General features: G+C 43.3%; 2 protein-coding genes across 2 annotated transcripts in view; one reads left to right on the top strand and one right to left on the bottom strand.

Moving 5' to 3' along the window:
• Positions 1-17,360, top strand: part of GPER1 (G protein-coupled estrogen receptor 1) — a 37,728-nt gene extending 20,368 nt beyond the window's left edge. Inside the window, exon 2 of the mRNA XM_082261868.1 lies at positions 15,776-17,360. Coding sequence (XP_082117994.1) covers positions 16,140-17,225 — 1,086 coding nt within the window. The 5' untranslated portion in view covers positions 15,776-16,139 and the 3' untranslated portion in view covers positions 17,226-17,360. The remainder of the gene's footprint in view (positions 1-15,775) is intronic.
• Positions 1-27,279, bottom strand: part of CHLSN (cholesin) — a 693,214-nt gene that overhangs the window by 536,294 nt on the left and 129,641 nt on the right. The window lies entirely within an intron of this gene.

Genomic DNA, 27,279 nt, shown 5'->3' with positions numbered 1-27,279 from the left:
CCGATAGGCAGGTGACAGGTACTCGGGTACTCTGATGGGCAGGTGATAGGCAGGTGATAGGTACTGATGAGTAGTACTCACTGACTGATAGGTGATAGGTGATACTGTACTGATGGGTACTGATGATCAGTACTGATACGTGATAGGTACTGATGAGTACTGATGAGTAGTGATGGGTACTGATGAGCAGGCGGCAAGTACTTGGGTACTTCAGGCGTCAGGTACTCTGATGAGCAGGTGGAAGGTACTCGGGTACTCTGATGGGTAGGTGACAGGTACTCAGGTACTCTGATGACGGGTACTCCGTTGACAGGTACTCAAAGTACCCGAGTACCTGTCATCAGAGTACCCGAGTACCTGTCATCAGAGTACCCGAGTACCCGTCATCAGAGTACCCGAGTACCTGTCATCAGAGTACCCGAGTACCTGTCAGAGTACCCGAGTACCCGTCATCAGAGTACCCGTCATCAGAGTACCCGAGTACCCGTCATCAGAGTACCCGAGTACCCGTCATCAGAGTACTCGAGTACCTGTCATCAGAGTACCCGAGTACCTGTCATCAGAGTACCCGAGTACCCGTCATCAGAGTACCCGAGTACCTGTCATCAGAGTACCCGAGTACCTGTCATCAGAGTACCCGAGTACCCGTCATCAGAGTACCCGAGTACCTGTCATCAGAGTACCCGAGTACCCGTCATCAGAGTATCCGTCATCAGAGTACCTGAGTACCTGTCATCAGAGTACCCGAATACCTGTCACCAGCCCATCAGAGTACCCGAGTACCTGTCATCTGAGTACCTGATGACAGGTACTCGGGTACTTTGATGGGCTAGTGACAGGTGCTCTTTATTGGGGGGGGGGGGCAATCAGTGTGTTTAGGGTGCACTGTAGTTGGTAACTAGCTGTTACCACAATCTCCTCCTCACACAGGATCAGTGTGTGAGGAGGAGAACACGGTGACAGCTAGTTACCGTGTTCTCTGTTGACATTTGTGACCGGCTGTGATTGGACACAGCCGGTCACGTGGTAAAGAGCCAATTTCATTGGCTCTTTACCTAGATCGGGGATCGACTCTGTCCGAGGGACGAGCCTCGTCCCCGATCGATGCTCTGCGCCCCGGGGGCGCGCATTGCAGAGAGAACGAGCGGCTCGTGCTGGAGCCGCTCATGTGATCGGCTGTGATTGACACAGCCGATCACGTGGTAAACAGCCAATTTCTATTGGCTGTTTACCTTGATCAGTGATGGGCTATGTCCGAGGGACGAGCCTCATCCCTGATCGCGCCGCTGCGCGCCGCCGGGGGCGCGCAGTAGCAGCTAGAACGGGCCGACGTCATATGACGGCGGCCCGGATCTAGACAACCACTTTGCCGACGTCATTTTACATGACTCGGTATGGAAGTGGTTAAGAACACACATTTTTTAATCATTAGAGAAGTGAAATAATTTTTCAACACAGTAACCAAAAAATGCGAAGCATCAGGATGACAAATCCTAAAGAAATAGATTTTTAACAATGAATGTGGTTTTCGTTTTGAGAAAGTCCATTCACTCCCAAATTGAATGTTAAAAAAAACTTTTTTTTGTTGTGTCAACAAATATACGTGAATGTATGAGATTTTTCATTGGAAGATTTGTATAAACGTTTGTTAAAAAAAATCCTATTCATGCATGGTCAGCATATCTCAAACGGTACACTAGAGACAGGATTATTAGGTTCAGATGCAATAGGGTTAGGGTGAGTCAGTACAGGTAGGGATCTCCTAAAATTATTTTCCAAGTTAAAATTAGTGAAACATATATATACACAATTATAGTACACTATTTCTCAGAAAATATAAATCAAAAAGGTGCAGTTACCATTTTTTTCCTAAAAAAAAAAAAAGTGCGCACCTAATAGCGGCATAAAGCCAGAATGCACAATAAATTATCAGCTCATAACAAGTCAACACCTTAAACTGATGAGAGGTCGATGTTTTGCTGTGTACACACAGACCCATTCAGATACAGTCGCACAGACACTTCTAGCAACAATGCAACACCTGGAATCCCCCATTCGCCCAGGAGATCTTACTGAAGACCTGGGATGAACAAAGCAGGGCTATAATAAGCATCAGAAAAATCAATGAGATGAAACATAGGTGAAGAGGCTTCTGCTGACAAACCATCAAATACTGCATGTTCAAAACATTCTTATTAAGAGGTAGTCTGTGGCAAAAGTGTGTCTGGCTGGCTGTCTAACAGATGGAATATTTTGTTTTACATTGAGGCAACCATATTTGTTTAAAGGTGCTCCCACACATGAAATGATTATCTGATCCACTAGATAAGTCTCATGTCTACTGGAACCAGAAGACTACTACAGACATCCTAAGCCAGCCTTTTTACCCCAGAGCAACCCCTTATTTTTAGGTCTCGGGGGAACCCTTAAAAAAAAAAAAAAAAAGGTAATTATTACATTATTATTATTATATATTATATAGGATTTATGTAGCGCCAACTGTTTACACATCGCTTTACAACTTGAGGGTAGACAGTACAAATACAATACACTTTAATACTGTAGGAATCAGAGGGCCCTGCTTGTTAGAGTTTACAATCTAAGAGGGAGGGTCAAGAGATACAAGAGGTAATAACTGTAGGGGATGGGCTGATGGAGAAAATAAAAGTACAGTTGCTAGGTGGTTGCCAGATAGGTTTCTCTAAAGAGATGTGTTTTCAGGGATCGTCTGAAAGTGGACAAAGTAGGAGATAGTCGGACAGATTGGGGTAGAACATTCCAGAGGTTAGGAGAGGCTCAGGAGAAGTCCTGGAGGTCAGCATGGGACGAGATTACAAGAGAGCTAGAGAGCAGGAGGTCTTGGGAGGAATGAAGAGAATGTGTTGGTTGGTATTTTGAGACCAGGTTAGTGATGTAGCTGGGCGCCAAGTTATGAATGGGTTTGTAAGTTATGGTTAGTAACTTGAATTTAATTTGTTTGGTTGAGTGGCAGCCAATGGAGGGATTGGCAAAGAGGGGTAGCAGACACAGAGCAGTTTGCAAAGTAGATGAGCCTGGCAGCAGCGTTCATGATTGACTGAAGGGGGGATAGCCTTTTTAAAGGTAAGCCAATGAGAAGGGAGTTGCAGTAATCAATCTACGAGAGATGACCAGGGAGTGGATTAGAAGCTTTGTTGTATCATTGGTTAGGAAGGGGCGTATCTTGGAGATGCGGTGTTGGTGGAGTTGGTGGTGTTGGTGGATGCGGTGTTGGAGGAGTTGCGGAGGATGAGGCGGCAAGCTTTGGACAGTGAATGGATGTGTGGCTGAAAGGATAGTTCAGAGTCCAGGATTATACCTAGGACCTTGTGGCATGGGCGGATGGGTTGATAATTGATGTTGACAGAGAAATCAGGGGAAGAGGAACGTGGGGGAGGAAATATCAGGAGCTTGGTTTTGGATAGGTTGCATTTGAGGAAGTGATGTGACATCCAGGCTGATATGTCTGTTAGTAAGCTGGTGATGCATAAGGAGACAGATGGAGTGAGCAGAGAGGTGTAGAGATAGATTTGGGTGTCATCAGCGTAGAGATGATATTGAAAGCCATGGGAGGCAATGAGCTGACCCAGGGAGGAGGTGTAGATTGAGAAAAGGTGCAGTCCAAGAACAGAACCTTGGGCGAACCCAACAGAGAAAGGAAGAGGAGAGGCAGTAGTAGGAGTTGTAAGTAGCACTGAAGGTGCGTTGGGATAGTAGGATGAGAACCAGTGAACAGTACAGTCACATAGGCCAAGGGAGTGGAGTTTTTTGAGGGGGAAGGGTAGGTTTACTATGTCAAAGGCAGCAGAGAGGTCCAGGAGGCGTAGTACAGAATAGTGTCCATTGGTGTTTGCTGTTAGTAGGTCATTTGTGAGTTTAAGGAGAGCAGTTTAAGTGGAATGTTGAGGGCGAAGGGGATCAAGAAGATTGTTCTTAGTCAGATGGTCACTCAGACGGTTGTAGACCAAGTTTGGAGGAGAAGGGGAGCAAGGAGAAGGGGTGGAGATTGTGAAGATTGGTGGGGTCCAGTGAGGGATTTTTAAGGATGGCAGTGATTAGCGCGTGTTTTAGAGAATTGGGGAAGATGCCAGAAGAGGGGGAGAGGAAGATGTGAGTTAGAGAGCGTAGAATAGACAAAAGTTAGTTAGTTAGATAAAAATCCAGTAACCTCATTAATACTAGCAGGGTGGAAAAAGGGAAGTAATGATTGTACCTGTGGATATGGGTTGTTAAGTGGGGGAGGTTTCTGCACATTGGAAATCTCCTCGCAAATTGTATTTAATCAGGTTTAATAGGAAAAAATCTACCTACAGTATATTGGTTGACAGTAGGAATAATGCTGCCCTTACAGACAGCCAAAAAGATCATTGGTGTCATGTTGCTGGCTTTGTCCCTGGAACTATCCAGGCACCATTAGATATATCAAGGAACTCCTACCAACTTCTGGAGGAACCCTGGTTGAGAATGGCTGCCCTAAGCTATCCAATCTTGTCAGCCATGCAAATAATTCCAAACTGATACTATTTTAAAGCAGTGGAATGGTATATGCTGTGCTCCTCCTCGCACCTGCACTGACAAATACATGCTTGGTCAATCGCAGCATGTATGTTTATGTCAAAAGAAAAAAAATCTACAGATAGTTGTGCAGCATTTACATGTCTGAAGTCTACAGTAAGGTTAAACAAACCATGATTTAGTCCTTTGGGGATATCCAGGCTAAAGATTAAACAACAAGTTTGTTTTTCTGGTTTTTAGAAAAGCATAAAACATAGAGGATGAAGTCTGTACCCATCCAATGCAAATAAATAGAGATTTGATTTTTCATAAAAAAAAAAAAAAGAAGAGAAAACCGGTTCTCAAGGCATCTCAGCTGGAGCAACGAAATAGAATGTAATAATTACAAGAGAGGTGAAATCACACACACATAGCCACAGGAAAAATCTTAAAATGAAATTTGTTTTTCCTACAAACTACATAAAGATACAGAAAATATGCTTGACCACAGCAAGGCAGTGCATTTACCCACATTATAGTAAATTGTCCCTTTCCTTAGTATCCTCCTGCATTCATTTCAATAAGCAAGTAGATGGTTTCCGTACACATCTGCTTAATTCATTGCCTGACAATAAACAAATTTTTCAATAAGTTGATTGGTCTTTATCCACATATGTTGAGTTAAGATTTATACAAGCTGACAGTTATCCACAGCAATCGGAATAGACCATTTATTTTTGGTTTTATTCTTTACTAGCAAAAATGTGCCTGATTCAAAATAAAAAATGGTTTGGGTGCTTTGAACATGGTAGGAGAAGGGTTGGGTTGCAGGTGCATTAGTGAGAGCTGGGGGAAGGGGGGGGGGGGGGGGGGCTGGGACAAACCTTTTCCATTTTTTTTCCAGACCTAGATTTGGAGCTCAAAGTTTTAAGTAGAAGTTCGGTCAATAACGAGAACCTAAACCTTCTCCCACCACCGTATCGATCGCCCCAACAAGCATTGCAAGCGACCTTTCTCTGCATAGAGACAGTCATATTCCTTGCAGGCTTTCACTCAAGGTTGTCTGATCCCCTATTACGGAGCTCAGAAACCTCAGAGATGTGAGTACACCATTGCATTTTACCTTCTCTTCTTATATTTCAACCAATTATCTGCTAAACTACTACATCATAAGGAACTCTTCAGTGGCCTCTGTCTCTTTTTCCTCCTTATCTTAGGAGGCACCCCCGTTATGGTCTCCCTGCAAGGAAAGGTACAGTTGACTACACAAGAAGGTACAAGAGCCAGTAGGTAGGCTAGAGTAGAAATGCGAGGAAGCTGGGGGGGGGGGGGATTGGAGATGGGATTGCACACTGTGCAAACCTGAACTTTGCACACTGTACGTAGTGCATCGCTAAACCCTACACTCTGGGCGTAGCACACCGCTAAAACCTGGACTCTGTATGTAGCACACCCCTAAACCCTGTACACCGTATGTAGTGCACCCTTGAACTCTGCACTCCGCATAGGGCACTCCTGGAACTGCACTCTTTACATAGCACACCCCTAAATTCTGCACGTAGTTTACTCCTTTAACTTTGCACTCTATACGAAACACACTCCTGAATTCTGCACTCTGTATCTAGTGTATTCCCAAACTCTGCATTCTGGTCCTTTGAAGGCAACCATACTGCTGATGTAGCCCACAATGAAACTGAGTTTGATAAGCCTCTACAATATTTAAATAGTATATACAGTATACTTGATATTAATGAACCTTCATGTTGCAACTGTCTATCACATTTCTTAAGGCCTTAAAATGCCAGGACAAAAACACTTCCAAAATTACCCTTTTTTGGAAGGTAGACAAAGTATTTATTAAGAGACATGCTAACTATTTTGAAGATCTCCATTTTTTTGTTTTGTTTTTTTGAAAAATGATCTACTACCCTTCCTGATTATGGGGAAACATAACCCAATAAGCACCTCTAGGCAAACTGTATACACTAGCGCTGGCTGTAATCACATGTGTTGGGACAATGTGATTGGGTAGATTCATTGGAGCTTTGCTGTGAACTGAGTTGGAACAATGGTTACAATGAGCAGCCAGCTCTCCCACACAGCTGGATTGTGCGTATGGCAGGAAGGAGAAGGAGAGTGCTGGCTGCTCATTACAACCATTGTTTAAATTTTTGAACATTGTGACTGGTCATAGCTTTCACAAGGTAGAGAGCTACTCATTGGCTCTGTACTTTCTGCCCATAATTAGCACTGAGTGGTAACAGTGATGACATGGTACAGAGCCACTTTCATTGACTAACCTTTTGCTTATTATCATCACTATCCAATCATAGGACCGCTCCAAGCAATACAGCATCAAGCACTGTCCTTTTTTCAGAAGGTTGCTCTTGCACTCTCTCTCCTGTCAGCTCAGATGAGCTCAACGGTTGCAACAGGGGAGTGGGAGAGCACAATGCGCAGATGCAGCCCTCAGGAAAAATGCAGTGCTCCTTCCGGTAGCACTAGGGAGTGCTAGCTCTAACAGCTGCTCTGTCCTAGTAAGAAGACAGTACGTTAGCAGAAGAAAAGCATTATTTTAAAACCGGATTAGCTTAGGGTGATGCAGTTGTGTATAGGGACTGTTTTTTTTTTTTTTTTTTTCAGGTGAACTAACCCTTTAAATTGAACTGCATTTATAGGTCATCATCTCCAGCGAAAAGCCCCAAAACAAGAGGTACACCCTTTATTTTGAGATAGTGGTAAAGCATAGTGTTGTAAAACTAGCATGTATTAGCAGCACCAGATTTACCATCAACCACTTACCGTCCGCTCCATAGTAGTTTTACTGCTACAGGACGGCTCTCCTGTGCAGAATCACGTATAGAGTTGTGCTCATAAGTTTACATACCCTGGCAGAATTTATGATTTGTTGGCCATTTTTCAGAGATTATGAATAACACAGAAACTTTTCTTTAACTCGTGGTTAGCATTTGGCTGAAGCCATTTATTATCAATCAGCTGTGTTTACTCTTTTTAAATCATTATGACAACAGAAACTACCCAAATGACCCTGATCAAAAGTTTACATACCCCATTTCTTAATACCATGCATTGCCCCCTTTAACATCAATGACAGCTCGAAGTCTTTTGTGGTATTTGTGGATGAGGCTCTTTATCTTCTCAGATGGTAAAGCTGACCATTCTTCCTGGCAAAAAGCCTCCAGTTCCTGTAAATTCTTGGGCTGTCTTGCATGAACTGCACCTTTGAGATCTCCCCAGAGTGGCTCAGTGATATTGAGGTTAGGAGACTGAGATGGCCACTCCAGAACCTTCACTTTATTCTGCTGTTACCAATGGCAGGTCGACTTGGCCTTGTGTTTAGGATCATTGTCATGTAGGAATGTTCAAGTACGTCCCATGCGCAGCTTCCGGGCTGATGAATGCAAATTTTCCTCCAGTATTTTTTTATAACATACTGCATTCATCTAGCTATCAATTCTAAACAAACTTCCTGTGCCTTTGTAGCTCACACATCCCCGAAACATCAGCGATACACCTCTGTGTTTCACAGTAGGAATGGTGTTCCTTTTATCAAAGGCCTTGTTGACTCCTCTCCAAATGTAGCGTTTATGGTTGTGGCTAAAAAGCAAAATTTTGGTCTCATCACTCCAAATGACTTTGTGCCAGAAGGTGTGAGGCTTGTCTCTGTGCTGTTTGGCATATTGTAAGTGGGATACTTTGTGGCATTTGCGTAGTAATGACTTTCTTCTGGCGACTCGACCACGCAGCCCATCTTTCTTCAAGTGCCTCCTTATTGTGCATCTTGAAACAGCCACACCACATGTTTTCAGAGAGTCCTGTATTTCACCTGAAGTTATTTGTGGGTTTTTCTTTGCATCCCGAACAATTTTCCTGGAAGTTGTAGCTGAAATTTTAGTTGGTCTACCTGACTGTTCTTTGGTTTCAACAGAACCCCTCATTTTCCACTTCTTGATTAGAAACACTGCTGATTGGCACTCTCAATTCCTTTGATAGCTTTTTATATCCCTTTTCTTGTTTTATACAGTTTAACCACCTTTTCCCCACAGATCCTTTGACAATTCTTTTGCTTTCCCCATGACTCAGAATCCAGAAATGTCAGTGCAGCACTGAATGAAAGATGCAAGGGTCTGTCAGGAGTCCAAAACTCATTGAACTTTTATACATACATACTAATTACAAGCAAACAGATCACAGGTGAGGATGGTTACCTTTAATAGCCACTCAAACTCCTTTGTGTCAACTTTTGTGCATGTTATTAATCCAAAATTACCAGTGTATGTAAACTTTTGATCAGGATCATTTGGGTAGTTTCTGTTGTCATTATGATTTCAAAAGAGTAAACACAGTTAATTGATAATAAATGGCTTTGAGTGAAAGAAAAGTTTTTGTGTTCTCATTCATATTCTCGGGAAAAATGGCCAAGAAATCATAAATTCTGCCAGGGTATGTAAACTTATGAGCACAACCGTATATATGTGATTCAGCACTCTCAGCTGCAAAGGGCACATGCCCGCTGAAGGTGGCCTGCTTCTGCTGTGATTATTCACAGAAGCTGATCTGCGGGTGCCAGGCTCTCGATGCTCGCCGGCACCTGCTGATCACCAGGAAAATAACGAGGATCTGTAAACAAGGCTTTTCCTTCTCATGGGGGGGGGGGATTTTGAGTTCAGGGAACAAAATCTATCTCTTAACTTAGTAAAAGCACCTAACACAGTACACAAAAACACTAGCTAGGCACACAGTTAACCCTTTGAGCGCCCTAGATGTTTAATTCCTTCCAAGCCAGTGTCATTAGTATAGTGACAGTGAATATGTTTTAGCACTGATCACTGTATTACTGTGTCACTGGTTCCCACAAAGTGTCAATTAGTGTCCAATTGTCAGCCGAAATATTTCAGTTCCAATATAAGTCACTGATCGCCGCCATTACTAGTACAAAAAAAATAAAAATAAATAAATTCCATAAATATATCCCATAGTTTGTAGAAGCTATAACAATCGCGTAACCAATCAATATACACTTAATAGGATTTTTCTACTAAAAACATGTAGCAGACTACATATTACCCTAAATTAATGAAGAAATTAGATTTTTTACATTTTTTTTATTGGATGTGTTTCATAGCAGAAAGCAAAACATTTTTTAAAATTGTGGAACTTTTTTGTCTATAGCACAAAAAAATAAAAACACAGTGGTGATCAAATACCACCAAAAAAAAACTATTTGTAGGAAAAAAATGACAAATTTTATTTGGGTACATTGTCCCACGCCTGCACAATTGTAAGTGCCGTAGCGCAAAAAAATGGCCTTGTCATGAAGGGGGGGGGGTAAATCTTGTGGGAGGTCAAGTGACTAAAGTGATCCTGAAATGCTATCTACTTAGCTGTCCAGGGAGGGCCTGTGTGTTAAAACTCAGCTGTGTTGCTACTCTTCAGTCACTGCAAGTATTCAACATTTCTAGTGTACCTGCTACTGCGCCAGGTGTATGTTGTGGTTCATCCCACCAGCTGATATGTCACTACAGGACATACAAGCCTGCGAACATAAACCAGAGCACTTGGCAAGAAGTATTCAAACATCTGGATTTGTCAAATATCTGTAGCGGCTGAGGATTAGCAACACAGCACAAATTTAAAGCAGGATTTAAGTTTTAGATAAGAAAACTGTAAGAATTTAGGCTTTTTATTGCAGACGGCACATTTTTCTTCTGCAGAGACCTACTTGCCTGATTTTTTTTTTATTAGCATGTACAATGAGCTGCACATGTGCAGCTCAGTCTACGTTTTGGCACAGATCCTGTGCCTGGATGAATGCACTCCTAAGCATGCGCATAAGCACCGTCATCACATAAAGGCCAATAAAGACAGCCACAGCCTGGCACCTGCAAAAAGCCGGAAGAAGATGGTGGAGCTGGGAGGAGACCTCGGACTTTTGAAGGAGAGGTAAGTATTGTGGACATTAGCTTCACCACATGAACCACCATAAAGATTAGTATACATCATGTTTTACAGGCTGGGTTTATTTTGGTTTTCAATCTGCAAAGACAAGCTAACTTTGAGAACAGTGTATATGGCTGGCGAAGGCAAATCAGCGGTCCTTCCCTATATAATTATCTGTAAACTGCCACACGTTTTTATCCCAATCATCAGGCTTGGGAGAGATATATTCAAAAAGCTTTTACGTGGTGAGAGCACAAGCAGTACCAGTGTGTATCAAATGAGCAGAATGGATCTTGTATAATGACAGAAAAGGACATGTGCAACATCAGAGAGTGGTGTCACTCCTTGGTGATATAGTGTGTTACGTAGTGTGAAAGTGGGTGAATTACAAGAGAAGATGAACAGAAATACAAATCTTGGCAGGTAGAAAAAAAATGTGAATATCAGTTTTGTTTATAGCTGACTTTTGTGTTAACCCTTTTCTGACCAGGGATCATTGCCCATATCAAATTAACAGCATCAGCATATTATTAGTAAAGTTGAACAAAACTCTATGATTAATCTGCATACCTACATTTTTTATCCACTTTACTACTGCTGTTACAGCTTTAAATAAAGTGGAGGACACTTATTTCTGCAATGCAGTTAACCACGGGGCCAATTCTGACTCACAGATGTAAAAAAATTTTGATAGAAAATTACATAGAACCCCCAAACATATATTTTTGAAAGCAGAGACCCTGGAGAATAAAATGTTGGTTGTTGCAGTTTATTAATGTTGCACGATAAAAGTGAATGAATTAAGGAATTTTAGGGCACACAAAAAACAATATAATACCCAATTTTTAGTAAAATATTAAAGATGATGTCACACTTTAAAAAATGCATATGCCCGTGGAACTGTGACAAACTACAGTACCTAAAAATCTCCATAGGCGACGCTTTAAAAGCCTTTACAGGTTAACAGAGTTAAACAGGAGGTCTGGTGCTAGAATTATTGCTCTCACTCTGACGTTCACAGTGATAATGTGATGCGATCACTGTTTACATATGTGGGCAAGACTAACGTATATGTGTTTACATTTCTGCCTTAGCACAGGAGAATGGGGGAGCTTAGAAATTTAAAAAAGTTATTATTTATTTTACTTAAAACTTTTTTTTACACTGCCCCTTTAAAAAAAAAAATGTTTGGATCAGCTTTATTGCTATCACAAAAGATGAACATCCCTTAATAGCGTCACTGACCTTGTGATATCATGGGCAGTGACAAGTACTATTTTACAAGGAGATCTGGGGTATATAGGACCCCGGATCTCTCTTCTGCCCTCAAAGCCATCTAATCAAACCGAGATTGGTTTAATCAGATGCTTTACAAGCTGGTAACGGTAAAATCATTGTTGCTTTCAGTTGCTTACATCATAGAGGGGAGGTGGATACGGATGTACCATCCTCCCCTCTCACTTCACAAGTGCACTGAGCAGTGGCGGTGCTGGGTCGAGCCCCTTGAATAACTTCTAAAACAAATTCCATTGCTGGCTGAAAATTTTTGAGGATGGCTGTAGCCATCATCCTGGTATAACCACTTCAACCTGAGGATGTACAGGTATGTCCTATGGAGTTGAAGTGGTTAAAACCACACTCCTCGGTGCATGGACACTGAGTATAGAGCTGATCCAAGCAGCTCTGTACCTTGGTATCATTGTGATTGGTCTAACAGATGTAAACAGTATAGAACTAATAAATGAGTCATTAGTTAGTTCCTGAACACCGTACTGATCAGGACAGCAGCAGATGAAAAACTGGACTTTTGACTTACCGTAAAATCCTTTTCTCTTAAGCTCATTGACAGATGCAGACTTCATGATTGATATCAGTAGGGTTATACTGCCCCCTACAGGAGTAGGACACTAGGCAGAAAAAAAAGGTCTGGCTACGACTACGGGCAGTCCCAGGGGGTATACCTTCTCACGTCCTGTTATAGGATGCCAATTTTGTAACAAAGCAGTGTCAGAGAAATCATACCAACCCAACTCAAAAATAGAGGGGCGGGTACTGCGTCTGTCAATGAGCTTAAGAGAAAAGGATTTTACGGTAAGTCAAAAATCCAGTTTTCTCTGTCGCTCATTGACAGACGCAGACTTCATGATTGATATCAGTAGGGACGTCCCAAAGCAGTGCCATAAATGAGGGGTGGGACAGCAGAAACAAATCCACAAGGCTAAACATAGCCAACCAGGTAACACAGGACTCATCGAAACAATAAGATGAGACCCACGTAAGAAACAGAAACCCTCAAGGGAGACTAAGGGCCCCCTTAAACAGCAGCCCGCAAAACTTTGCGGCCAAAAGAGGCATCCGCAGATGCCAGCACATCAACTTTATAAAAACTTTGTAAAGACGGCAACAGACGACCAGGTAGCCGCCTCGCCAACCTGAAGTACAGAAGCTGGATGGCGAAAAGACCCAGGAAGCACTAAGCGCCCGAGCAGAAAGCGCCTGAACAGGGAAAGGAAGAACCTGACCCTTATCGAATAATCCTGTACCACCGTCTGCCTGACCCATCTGGAAACAGTCGCAGCCGACGCAGGCAACCCTTTCCCAGGACCATCCAGGAGCACAAAAAAGGAATCTGACTTAGGAAAAGAGTCAATAGTTGCCAGGTACACCCAGATTTCCCGAACCACAACCAAAGCATGCAATGCAATTTTTCGGATGTGTAGGTTGAGGACACAAGGAGGCAAACAAGACATCTTCATGCAAGTGAAAACCAGAAACCACCTTCGGAAGGAAGGACGGTTCCGGACGAGGTAGCACTGTATCCCTATGAACCATCAGATAGAAGGAATGACACGCCAGCACCGACACCCTGAGCGCAGAAGTAATAGCTGCAAAGAAGGGCCACCTTGTGGGACAAGGTAAGCAGGGGAATCCCCTGAAAATTTGCAAGGGGAGGGTCCTAAAGAACCGACAGCACCAAATTAAGTTCCCAAGGTGGTAACAGAGGTCGCACCGGAGGTACCAGGTTTCGCACCCCCTGGATGAAGTACGCACCAGGGAAAAGGTGGCCAATAGCCTTAGGAAGAATATTGCCAAGGCCAAGACCTGACCCTCGATATACTCAAGGCCAATTTTTCGATCAACTCCCTGTGGAAAAAAAGCAAACAATCAAGAAACCGAGCAAGAGCTTAGGGGAACCCCAACAGATGCACACCACACAACATATGACTTCCACGTACGATGTTTGATCGTTAAGAAGTAGCTTTCCTCAATGTGAGCAGAGTAGGAATGACTGAAGCAGACAATCCCCTTTTCTTCAGCACCCGGATATAAACAGCCAAGCCATCAAAGCCAGCGACCGTAAAACAGGATGAAAGATTGGCCCCTGACAGCAGGTCCTCCCTGAGAGGAAGTCTCAGTAGTAACCTAAGAGGAGGAAAGGCATACAGACCAAACGGGGGCCGCCACAACCCACCGTACATTACTGTGGACCCGGGACGCCAACAGATCCCTATCTGGAGTGCCCCAACTAGGGCACAACTAGGTGGAACACCTTCGGATAGAGAGACCATTCTCCTAGAGCCAAGGTCCGTCGGCTGAGGATCGTTTGGGCGTCACCGACGGCGCACCCCCCCACACTCCCATCTGCGGCCTGTAACCCAGATTCAGCCCCCTGGAGTCACCTCCCAACATCCCTACTAGTAAGGGGGGGTGGGGGGCAGATAGACGGGGGTGCGTTACAGGACAGAGGGGAACCCGGGATTTTTGAGGGTCCGACCATCCCAGGGAGGTGCCCGCGTCCACCCCAAAACCCGTCAGGGGGAGAGGGGGAACATTTTACTCACCATACCGGAACAGGCGGGCGCCAACTCCTGACAGAACCTCCACCGAGCTGGGGGGCTGTCGGCAGAAAAAGGACGCTGCAACTCGGGCTCAGACCGGCTGTAAGCGACCTGGCGAGACGTTTAACTCGCGGGGAAAGACCCCATCCAGTGGGACTATGTCGCGGCCGACCCAGCACGGAGCTAGGGCCTGCACACACTCGTTGGCCGGCTGGGGTGACCACTGGATCTCAACATCCAGCCCGTCGCCCAGATCCGGCATAATTGCTTGTAGATCTCACAGGAACAATCCGGAGAAAAAACTAGCTAAAAAAAAAAAAAATTATCTAAAAAGGCTTGCCAGGACCAGAGATCCCAGCAAGGAACTTAGGTCCTTACTCCTGACTAGGCAGAAAAAAACTGTCATCCTATAGCAGGAAGTGAGAGGGTATACCCCCTGGGACTGCCCATAGGCGTAGCCAGAACTTTTTTTCTGCCTACTGTCCTACTCCTGTAGGGGGCAGTATAACCCTACTGATATCAATCATGAAGTCTGCGTCTGTCAATGAGCTACAGAGAAAGTATTGTTTTAACCCCTCACCTCACCCCTACATATCTGATCTTCAGCCTCGTCAGTGACCTGTATATATTAACCCTTCACCACCTTCAATTTCTTAAAAATATTGTGGCAAATATGGGATAACCTGGGGGTGTCTACTTTCTAAAAAGGAGGTCATTTTGGGGGTGTTGGTAATGTCCTGTCATTTTTAGTTTAACAGAAAGTAAGGGAAACAAGTAAATTGGGTAGTGTTGCATGATGGAATAATTGTCAAAGTATCGCAGCAATGGAAACTGAAAATGGCTTGGTAATGAAGGGGTAATACAGTCTGATAATACAGTGGTTAAGGCTTTTTTTTGGTACACTTTTTTAACAGTATTTTATCGGACAATTACAATTTTAAAAAGGTAGAATGCTGACACCTAAAGGCTGCAGGGCCATCTGTTCCTGATAATCAGTGGGGGCCAGAGCTGTTAGTGGCAAGATTGAGAGGCACCAGCTCTAGAAAGGGCTGGCTTGTGGAATTCAAAAGGATGACATTTTGTAAAGTTAATAAATGTGTGTTAAACCCCAACTCCATCTAATCTATGTAGCCTGGTGTGCTCTAGACCTGAACTGGAGGCTGTAAGTTGGGCACAAGGAAACAGTGGCCGCATATGACTAACCAGAGTAGCTGCCCACATCCCAATAAACAAAATAGCAATGTACTAGGATTAAAAATGATGTTGCTGGGCTCTAAAGTTCTCAGGATATGTCAAAGGTGGCAACACAATGATTCAAGGGTTTTCTCAACCAAATAATGTTTCCGATCTCTAAGTCACAATCTCATGAAAATTAAAAGGTCAAAAGGTAAGGCGTTAATGCAAAAATATGCCTAATATCTGGAAAAATGTAAACTAAAAATACATTTTGTCTTTTTCGGCAGACTAACTTACAGGAAAAACACACAGCCTTTTGAAGAACAGAACATGCAATTCAAAGAGCATACTCTCTATATTATTTATACAAGTCTCTCAAGCTGTACATCAGTCAATTTATGAAAATGCAGCTAACCAGAAGACTTAACGGGAGTTCTGTGGCTTGCAGTGGTCTCATGCTTTTATGTACACACAGAGCTTCGAATGTGGTCCAGGGAGGAGGCAGCAGCCGTGAAATGATCTACTGTAATTGACTGCTGCCAGAAGGCCATGGCTATACAGTAAGGCAGTCTTCTGTGCTGACCACACTATGGATAATTACACAGGTTTCATTTTATTTTATGGCACACATTTTCCGTTAATCAAAGTCCCATGATGGATGAGTATGGCACCGCAGTACCATTAGTCACTTGGAACTTCTCGTTAATGGAGTTGAACATATCACATTATAGCAACGAAAGCCTGGCTGCGAATAGACTATTGGATATGAACAAGCACTATTTTATTGGGCTCATCTTATCCTGTCTTTACACTATTCTGCTTTTCCCAATTGGATTCATAGGAAATATTATGATCCTGGTGGTAAATATCCGATTTCGAGAAAAGATGACCATCCCGGACTTGTATTTCATCAACTTGGCAGTGGCTGACCTCATCCTTGTGGCAGACTCTCTTATTGAAGTATTCAACCTCAGCGAGAAATATTATGATATTACAATATTGTGCACTTTTATGTCCCTTTTCCTTCAAATTAATATGTACAGCAGCATCTTCTTCCTCACATGGATGAGCTTTGACAGGTATATTGCACTGACAAAAGTCATGAAATCCAGTATCTTTAGGACTAAGGAGCATGCCAGGATAAGTTGTGGACTCATCTGGATGGTGTCCATCTCTGCCACTTTGCTGCCATTCACAGCAGTTCAAGTACAGCACACCGAGGACAGGCATTTCTGCTTTGCAGACGTTAAGGCGATCCAGTGGTTGGAAATTACCCTTGGTTTCATTATTCCCTTTGTAATTATTGGCCTGTGCTATTCATTAATCATTCGTGTTTTGATAAGGGCTCACAAACAGCGAAACCTAAGACCACGGAGGCAGAAGGCCATGAGGATGATCGTAGTTGTTGTCTTGGTGTTCTTTATCTGCTGGCTGCCAGAGAACGTATTTATTAGTATCGGACTTCTCCAAAATGATGATAACCAGCAGAACAATCAGTCTTTCAGGCATAACCACCCGCTCACAGGTCACATTGTAAATTTGGCAGCGTTCTCCAACAGTTGCTTAAACCCACTCATTTACAGCTTTCTAGGAGAAACCTTTAGAGATAAGCTGCGCTTATATATTAGGGACAAGAGAAGCATGTCTGCTCTCAATCGATTCTGCCAAGTTTCTCTTAAATCGGTCATTCCTGACAGCATGGAGCAATCAGAAGTCAAATATAACAGTGGTGTGTAAATAAAGGTGCAGTTTTAAATGCGTTGTCTTTAATGTGGTTTCCACTGAGGTTAGGACATCCATGTGTTTCTTGCTTGTGAAAATTGGCATAGGTGTTTTGGATGCATAAAGTACCAACAACTATCACACCCAAAAGCAATAGATACTAACCTTCACCTATCCCAAAAACCATTAACCAAAACCTACTTAACCCCTAATAATAGCACCAAATGAACACATCAATAAATGCTAAAACACGGAAATTGTAATACAACTCATTTATATCTGTCTCCCAATCCTGGGGATGCATGAGACTCACAGAGAAATAAAGAGGAAGAAAAAAAGGGGAACATGGTGTTTAAAGAGGAAGTAAACTCTTCCTTTTTTTCTTTTTTTTATCCCCTGCAGTAAATGCATAATGTCCTAGTATGCATTGCATACTAGCACATTATGTGACACTTACCTGCAACGAAGCCTGCGTTGCCCTGCTGCCGGCCACATCCATCTTCACCCGTCTTCCTTCCTGGTCTGTGGACTGCGGCTGTATTACTGGCCATAGACGATTGACGTCACTCCCGCACATGCACGCGGGAGCCGCCAGTCACGGCACATGGTTTTGAAGAAACAAGTGAGCGTCCCCACCCACCCCTCTCCGGAACCATACCAGGCCACATGCCCTCAACATGGGGGGGGGGGGGGGGTGGGTGCTTTCGGGTGGGGGGCACCCTAAAGCACCTTGCCCCCATGTTGATGGGAACAAGGAACTCATCCCATACAACCCTGGCCTGTGGTTGTGGGGGTCTGCGGGCGTGGGGCTTATCAGAATCTGGAACCCCTTCATGACCAGGCCATTTTTTTGCGATATGGCACTGCGTTATATAACTGACATTTGGGCGCATGTGCGACACTGTACCCAGATTAAAATTCTCTCCTTTTTTCCTCATAAATAGAGCTTTCTTTTGGTGGTATTTGATCACCTCTGCGGTTTTTATTTTTTTGCGCTATAAACAAAAAAAGACCAACAATTTTTTAAAAAAAAAACACAATATTTTTTACTTTCTGCTATTAAAAAAAAATTCAATGAAAAAATCTAATTTCTTCAGAAGTTTAGGGCAATATGTATTCTGCTACATATTTTTGGTAAAAAAAACCCCCAATAAGCGTATATCCACTGGTTTGCACAAAAGTTATAGCATCTACAAACTATAGAATATTTTTATTTATTTTTTTTATTAGTAATGGCACCGATCAGTGACTTAGAGCAGGACTGCAATATTGCGTCAGACAAATCGAACACTAATTGACACTTTTTGAGGACCAGTGACACTAATGCAGTGATCAGTGCTAAAAAAATATGCACTGTCACTGTACCAATGACACTGGCTGGGAAGGCGTTAAACATCAGGGGCGATCAAAGGGTTAACTGTTTGCCTTGCTGGTGTTTTACTACTGTGGGGGAGGTGATTGTACTAGGGGAAGGCATGGATCAGTGCCCCTGCTTTGCAGAGACACAGGATCCATGCCTTCTGTACTGAGAGAACGGCTATCTGCCTTGTTTACATAGACATAGGCAGACCGCCGCTCTGCCTCTGTACCAAAGCATTGGCGGGTGCTGGTGGACACTAAGTCCGCCATACCCACACATTGGCTCCCATGTGTATATTCACAGCGGGAGGTGGCTGCTTCTAGTGCGCAGCCCAGACCCAGAAGTGTGGGATGACATACTAGGTATGTGATCCTGCGCAGCAGAGCCACCTTGCTGCCATATATATGCAAGTTAACCAGTCGGCAAGCGGATAAAGCAACCTTGAACAATACAAAAGACTCCCAGGGAAGGCATACTTGTAAAAGAAGAGTGAGAGTACTTGCCTCTCCCACTGCCTATGCAGCTCAAAACCACTCTATTCCAAAAAACAATTGTCCCCTGACTATTGGGAAAATGACATTTCCGGAAGTGTTGATCTCCTGGGTCCCCAGCAGCTCTCACTGCTTCCTAAGGCTGACCTCCAAGTCACATATGGGTCAACAAAGACCCAGATCAACAGTCGCACTGGACATTGGGGGACAAGTTATCAGGAATAAGGCAAGGTATTTACAGGTGTATTTGACAGGAAAGTTAAATAGTTTACAAGTTTGCTTCCTGAGGAAGACATCTAAAAGTTTTTAGAAGTTTTCAAACCTTGTCAGCTAGTACCACTTCCTGAGGAAGGAAGTTACACATTTTAACAGCTCTAACAGTAAAGAACCCTTTTTGCAATCTACAGGTAAACCTCCTTTTCTCAAACCTCAGTACAGGACTGCATGTCCACTTTACAATACTTAAACAGTTTACTACAGTTGCCAAAGTCACTTTTGATATATTTATACATTGTAATCATATCCCCTTTTAAAGTGGTTGTAAACCTCAGACATGAAATATGAACAAAGCATATCCCTCTATAGTGTGTATTTGTCCCGATCCAAAGTACTAAGGGCTTGTTTAAACTTGCTTCAAAACATGGCATTGTATATGCTTTTTTAAAGCACTCTGAACGCCAATCAAAGCACCTCTCACTAAATGGTTAGCTTACAGTCCTGTTCACACATTGTGTTTGCTTTGCTTCAAAAAATATATCTCATGTTGCTTTAGTGGTGCCTCAGAGCATCAAAGCTCGCTTGAAGCACCTGCAGCTTTTGAGAGGCTTTTATTCAGCTTTAGCATTGCTTTGGAGGTATTGCAGGTATGAAATAACACACACATACACACACACACACACACACACACACAGGGCATCTGCCAAGCTTCCTTAAAGCATCATCGAAGCATCACAGAAACATCAAAAGCACATCAAAAAAGCATGTAGAATATCGGCAGGCGCTTTATTGTGTTGAAAGCGAAGCAAGTGTAAATGAACCCTACACTCTTTTTTTAAAGCTCCCTGAATGCCAGTCAAAGCTCCTGTCACTAAATAAAATGGTTAGCTTACAAGTCCCATTTACACCTTGAGTTTGCTTTGCTTCGCTTCAAAAATTATACCCAATGTCGCTTTAGTGGTGCTTCAAAGCGTCTTCAAAGTCTCCATAGAAGTCTATGACAAAGCTCGCTTGAAGCACCTGAAGCTTTTGAGAGGCTTTATTTCAGCTTTGTTTTGTTTTTGGAGAAATTGCAGGTATGAGATATCCAGACACATACAGGGCATCTGCCAAGCTTTATTAAAGCTTCAAAAAAGCATCACCGAAGCATCATCGAAAAACCACTGAAGCATCGCAGAAGCATCAAAAAAGCATGTTGAAGAGGTAGGCACTTTATTGTGTGATTAAGTCAAAACAAGTATAAATGAGCCCTTAGTGTCATATCTGTCTGCTGCCATGTTCCTCTGTTATCTGCAAGAGTCACTTCTAAGCGGTTTTCCTCATATCAAGAGAAAAAAGGTGACATGGGAGAGATCTCCAGCACACAGCCTGTGGTTAACAGCCTCAGCTCTGTTCCTGTGTGAAAGGGGGGGGGGGGGAGTATCCCTTCCCTCTAATCAGCTCTCAGAGCTCCTCACTGAGATCTGCAGTGTATAAGTTTTAGTTCTCCACCCCATGTTTTCTGACAGGTCAGAGAAGCTGTATCATTTCTACACTTTGAATGGATGTAGAGAAAAGAAGACTGCATATGAACAACTTATGTAGGAGGATTTGTTTCATCTCTGTGTATTACAGTCTTCATTGTGTAAATGTAAGAGTTTACAACCATTTTAAAGGTAAAGGTAAACAGCTCTGTAAATGTTTTTTTTCTTTTTGGTTACCTGCAAAGTAAATGCATAATGTGCTAGTATGCAAAGCATACTAGCACATTATGTGACACTTACCTGCAAACGAAGTCTGCGTCTTCCCCGCCGGAAGCCGCATTCATCTTTGCCCTTCTTCCTTCGGGGTCTGCGGAGTCCGGCTGTGCTACTGGCCGCAGCCACGTGACGTCACTCTCACGCATGTGCGCGAGAGCCGCTGGTCACAAGTTTGACAATTATTATACTAAGTATAATAAAAGCAAAATTAAATTCCAATTGACACATGATGTTTGTACATGCTTTAAACAAATATTTAGAGCACCACTGGGTCTCTCAATGTGAGTCACTCTTTTATGCACATTCCAATTTCAGCAGATGAACTTGATTTGCTTTTTCCTTCTTCCAAATTTCCTTAGAGGCCCATGACTGAGAATGATGATCTCTCTGCTTAATAGGTAAAAAAGGGAGGTAGAGGACCTGCTGAGGTTGGAATTTGCATAACAGAGTGCTCCAGGTGTTGGGACCCGCTAGATATCTCTGATGATTTATCAAGGTATGTTTTGACAACTCTAGGTACTTGCAATTACCTTTTGATTTATGGTTTCAATATTTAGGTTTAGCACAGATTTGCTTCCATACATGAAGAGCTGTAAGGCACTCTGGGGTAGGGCTGGGCGATATGGCTGAAAACTGTATCACGATATCAGTGTTTCATATCGGTCGATATCGATAATTATTGATATTTTTTATTACCCATTTAAAATAAGGACCAGGAGAAAAATGTTACATTTAAACATTTTTATTTTAAACTTAACCTTCCTCTGATCATAATCCCCTCAGTTCTTAAGACAATAAAATGTCAACACAACCATACTTGCTTCGCGTCCTCTGTTTGCTTCCGACGAAGAAGAAAAAATGAAAACAGAAGTATGCAGCGCTTGATGGAAAACACAAAAACAGGCAATCACTGATATATATATAGATGAATTTCCACAATGTATCAGAGTGTACTGAAAAAACAGTAGAAGGAGAGTCAGTGGAGAGGAAAAAGTCCAATAAGAAGCTCAGGTGATAAGTTGAAAAGATGTGACCTCCACATCCAGGTAAAATCCTGCGGGGATCTCTGAATGAATGGTGCGGTAGCTGCAGCCCGGTCTCCTGCGATGTAAAACAGGAGGACACTACAGGGTATACACAGGGCGGACGATCACCGGTCCCCTACTGGTTTCGTCAAAGCGTGACGTCATCAGGGGGCGTGGTTCAGGACCGCCGATCACCCCATTAAATGGCTGCAAGAGTCGGAAAGGGAGGAGCGGCGTCTGATCCAGCCAATCACCTCCCCCACCGCTAGCGCCAACCGCACATTGCTAAGGACAGAGGAAGCGTACCTCGGATGAACCGGAAATGAATCCAGGACCAATCGAAAAACGCCTCTAAAGTCCCAATGAAAATCAATCAGTACCTAACCGCTATCCAATCATAGCCTCCGAGCAAGTAGGCGGCAACTTCCAACTGTAAAAAAGAGAAAAAGCAGGAGGAATAGAAGCCGACTTGCAGCGCTATGAGTGAGACTGCTTAAGGAAAAATATCGAACGTTTTATCGAACAATTTTTTTATTGATATCGATCACATGTCTATCGCGATACATATCGTTATCGTTTTATCGCCCAGCCCTACTCTGGGGTATGTGCATTAATAGACTATCATTTTAAAATTCTGAAATCTACTGATATGAAGTGTAGGTATCCAAAGGTGTATGCACATACTTGCACCAGCTTTAAGTATTCTCTGACTGGACCGGGGCTGGTCTGATCAGGCAAAGCTTTAGCACTTCCTGAAGTTGGAATTTGCATTAAAAAGTACCCCAGGTGTTAGGACCTCCAAGGAACGCTAAAGGCTTATCAAGGACTTACATAACTAATGCTGATGTTTTCCATTCCTTTAATATTATTATTTTTTCATTAAAAATACATTTTTATTATTTTACATTCTTTTCAGTTTTGCACTCTTTCCCTGCCATGCCAAAGCCACGCAGCCAAAGGTCCCATTCACATTAGCAGTCCGAGCAGGTCCGCCAGCCAGTTTTTCAGACAGACCTGATCGGACCCGCCAATCTTCTCTATGGAGTGGCAGATGTCAGCGGACACATGTCCACCGATCCAATCTTGTCTGCCAAATACAGACAAATGGTGGTCCTATTTTCCATCGGTCCAGACGATCAGATCTGATGGCATCGGAAGGAAACGAACAGGCGGTCCGTTTCCATCCGATTGCCCTATAAAGGAGAGTGTGACTGTGTCCGCTATGCATAGCGGAGCGTACATGGACCTGTTACCTGCCTGCTCAACGGGGGTCAGCAGAGAGATCCCTGGCTGAACAAGCTGATTCCGCTTAGTGAAGGCACCCGTGTGAAAGGGGCACCCAAGTGGCAGAAGTCACTGGATCTCCTATCACCCCCACATTGTTGCACCATCCTTCCCTAGTGAGCCGCTGCATATCACACCATCAAACATCAGACAGAAGCCGGTCTGACAGAAGCCAGCCGTTCAGCTGGCTTCTGTCGAATAAGCATGCTGGAAAACCAGAAGTCGACCAGCTCCCGATCAGTTGACTGGAGTCAACTGATCCCCCTTTTAGAACACAACGGCTCAGCAGGGGAGATCGCTGTACTAGGGAGATCAGATTGCTAGTACAGCAGCTTTGACCTGAGCTGTTTTTTTCAATCAACTGAAGGTGTGTACCAGGCTTTACATGCATATGGTGGCCAGGTCATGGACAGGCTGTGATGCTGCCTTTCTACCTTGGGCCTGTGCCCTACTGGAGATGGTTCACATGCTTTTCACTGTGTTGCTTAAAGTCCCCACCACCCCCCCTGCCCCCGTGCACTCCGACTATGTTTCCCGGGCTCTGCTTGCCCATCTGCCGGCCCAGGACCAGCATAGTGGGTGCGGCAGGGTAGAGAGGTGGGAAGAGAGTGGACACACGTCCGCTCTCCTCCCCATCTTGTTCCTAACCCAGATCACTGTTGACAGTTTTCCCAGCCAGCATTGCCAGGAAAGAATGTAACATTACATTCAGTGGAGCACAGGTGAGACAGGCACATATAAGCATGTACAAACATAAAACGCACAAACTGAGGCGCCTACACATAAAAAGCCAATTGTTTATACACGTTACATATTGCCGCGCACAAACCGGCTCCTAACTTTTTTAGCTGGCTCCTAAATCCAAAACAAAATTTGTCAAGCCCTGCACTAAGGACAGGTTCATACCAGAACGTGGTACAGGAAACTGGTGTTCTGTGCGCGCTTGCCACGCCACATTACAAACACACCGCAGTTGCGATCTGCAGCAGTTGACAATATTAAGGTACAGTATAAAAAACCTCACCTTCTAAAACAACCCATTCAATTTTTTTTTTTTTATAAGTGATCACATGCCCTCTGTTTCCAGCTATGTTAGAGCTAGGGAAGGAGAAACAGCAGCACATTGGTCTTCCCAGGGATAGACTGTGCAGGGGGGGGGGCATGTCAGAACAAGTCTGATCATTGGAGGAGAGCAGGATGAGTTCAAGCACAGCTAAATAACTGACCACACAATGTGGTTTCAGTACATTTCCAAAAGTAGTCCATGCACTACCTTTGGTGTGGTGTGATTTCCGTCCACTCAAAATGAATGGGTGAAATTGCATATCGTATGAAACTGCATATTAAAATGCATAGGAATACACAGTGCAACCGGCCCTCAGAGCTGAAGTGTGGCAGCTGTTGAATTTTATGCTAGCCATTCACCAGTCAAAAAATCTTTCAAACATGTTTTCGAAAAAGTTAACGCACAGTCATAAGAGCAAATGATATTGCCATCATGTAATGACCGCATTTCGAACGATAAATCGTTCAATGGACATAAATGAATCTGTTTCTCGTTTGTATGCACAGTATCAACAGTTCAATTTTCAATGGGAGGGAAACACATTACCCTTTCAATTTATCATCCGTTCAGCAGAATTTTCCAACCTGTTCCTTCGATGTTTTTTTAACCACTTGCCGACCGCCGCAAGTACATATACTGCGGCGGTCAGCCCCTCACAGGCAAAGTGACGTACCGGTACGTCACTAGCCTGTGAGACTCTGGGGAGCGAGCGCGCGCCACCAGAGGCGCGCTCCCGCGCGGTCACGGACTCCCCCGCGCGTGTGACTGGCGGACCCTATGTCCGCCGGTCACTCGCGATCGTCGGGTGGAGAGGGAGAAAGGCAGGCAACTGATGTAAACAAGCCGCCTGTCATTCTCCCCTGTGTAGAAATAGTGATCATACGGTTCTACTATGTAGGACCGTTGATCACTGTTCCTACAGCTCAAGCCACAGCCAATCACAGTTAGAATCACGCCCCTAGGGACACACTTAACCCCTCCCTCTCAAAAAAAAGTTAACCCCTTCACTAACCGTAGCATTTTACAGTAACAGTGCATATGTATAGCACTGATTACTGTAGAAATGTCACTGGTAACCCCAAAAGTGTCAAAAATGTCAGTCAAGGGTCCGATCTGTCTGCCGCAATGTCGCAGTACCGCAAAAAAAAAATCGCAGATCGCCGCCATTACGCGTTAAAAAAAAAAACAATAAAAATGACAAAAATCTTTCCCTTTGTTAGTAAACGCGATAACTTTTGCGCAAACCAATCAAAATGCGCTTTTTGCGATTTTTTTTACCAAACATAGGTAGCATAAAACAAATTAGCCTAACATGTTAAAAAATTTTGATTTTTACATTTTTTTGGGGGGAATTTCATATATAAAAATGTGAAAAATATTATTTTTGCAAAATTGTCGCTCTTTTTTTGTTTATAGCACATGATCAAAAAATTGCACAGGTGATCAAATACCACCAAAAGAAAGCTCTGTTTGTGGGGAAAAAAAGGACGTCAATTTAATTTGGGTACAGCGTCCCCACGCAACAACCACGCAATTGTCCGTTAAAGTCACGCAGTGCCGAATCGCAAAATAGGCCCTGATCAGGAAGGGGGTAAAATCTTCCGGGGCTTAAGTGGTTAAAAGTCAACTAGGAAAAAAGCATTTTAGCATCCATTTGTACTGACATTAGAAAACCACACATATTTCAAGCTATCTGAGTTTTGCTTCCTTGAGAAAATAAGATATGGGTTGCACTCGTGACCTCTGCTCCTAGGGCCCACTAATGTTATATACTATGATCCTAAACATACAGAAGCAGTGACAACACATACAAGAATCACTTCCATATGTGTGGGAGAAATGCATCATACAAGACTATATTTTTAGCTTAGACTTAATAATATAGGAAAACAAGGCGGCCACGACAGAACCTATTTATAGGGAATGTATATCTGTTCAAAAACATACACCCCAATTCCCAAATGATTTGCCCCATTTAGAAATCGTCATTTTTAGAGAGTACACAATTTGATTCACTATTGTGGATACATGGAAGGTTACATGAAAGTGCTTGATAAAACATGTGCATTTTTACAGCTTTCTGTTCCTTATTTAATTTTATTTATATGATTTGATTTAACAAATATACAGTATCTCACAAAAGTGAGTACGCCCCTCACATTTTTGTAAATATTTTATTATATTTTTCATGTGACAACACTGAAGAAATTACACTTTGCTACAATGTAAAGTAGTGAGTGTACAGCTTGTATAACAGTGTAAATTTGCTGTCTCCTCAAAATAACAACACACAAATATATATTTGACTTACCGGTGAAATTTGTTTCTTGAAATAAAGTACGGACACAAGCTTCTTTAATCCTTACAACTGGGTTATATGCAGCTACCCTCGGGTGAATGGACACTGGCAAAAAAACAGCTGGGACATCCCTCTATACAAGCCCTCCCAATCCCAGCTAGCCTCAGTATTGTAGTAGGCAATAGGTCCAGTGTTCCATACCTTATTTCAAAAAACAAACAGGCGAAGCGCCTCTAAGTGCAGTAAATTTTTAATCCAACAGGCACACAAAAAATAACAACTCACGTGAGGTACAAAATGGTAGGCTCGATCTGATGCTGGGAAATGGTGGTTGAGTCCAATGTCCAGAGTCCGGGAGAAGAGGTGACTAAAGCCGGTAGATGGAATTGGAGGACAAAGAAGCCGGTTGTTGTCTTCCGGGACCGGTCGATCTCCGCGCGTCAAGCTGGAACGCAGTGTCTGCCACGTGACGTCACCAAGATCAGAGGGTGCAATCCCTCTGGTCTTAGTCACGCTTACAGTACAGGAGCACTCTAACTGAGGGGTGGGCAACACAGCAAATAATGCCAGCCCCACATAACAATCAAAC

This window comes from Pelophylax lessonae (genome assembly GCF_965119305.1).
Source record: "Pelophylax lessonae genome assembly, chromosome: 6".
Taxonomy (NCBI): domain Eukaryota; kingdom Metazoa; phylum Chordata; class Amphibia; order Anura; family Ranidae; genus Pelophylax; species Pelophylax lessonae.
This window is presented reverse-complemented; position numbering and strand designations above follow the sequence as displayed.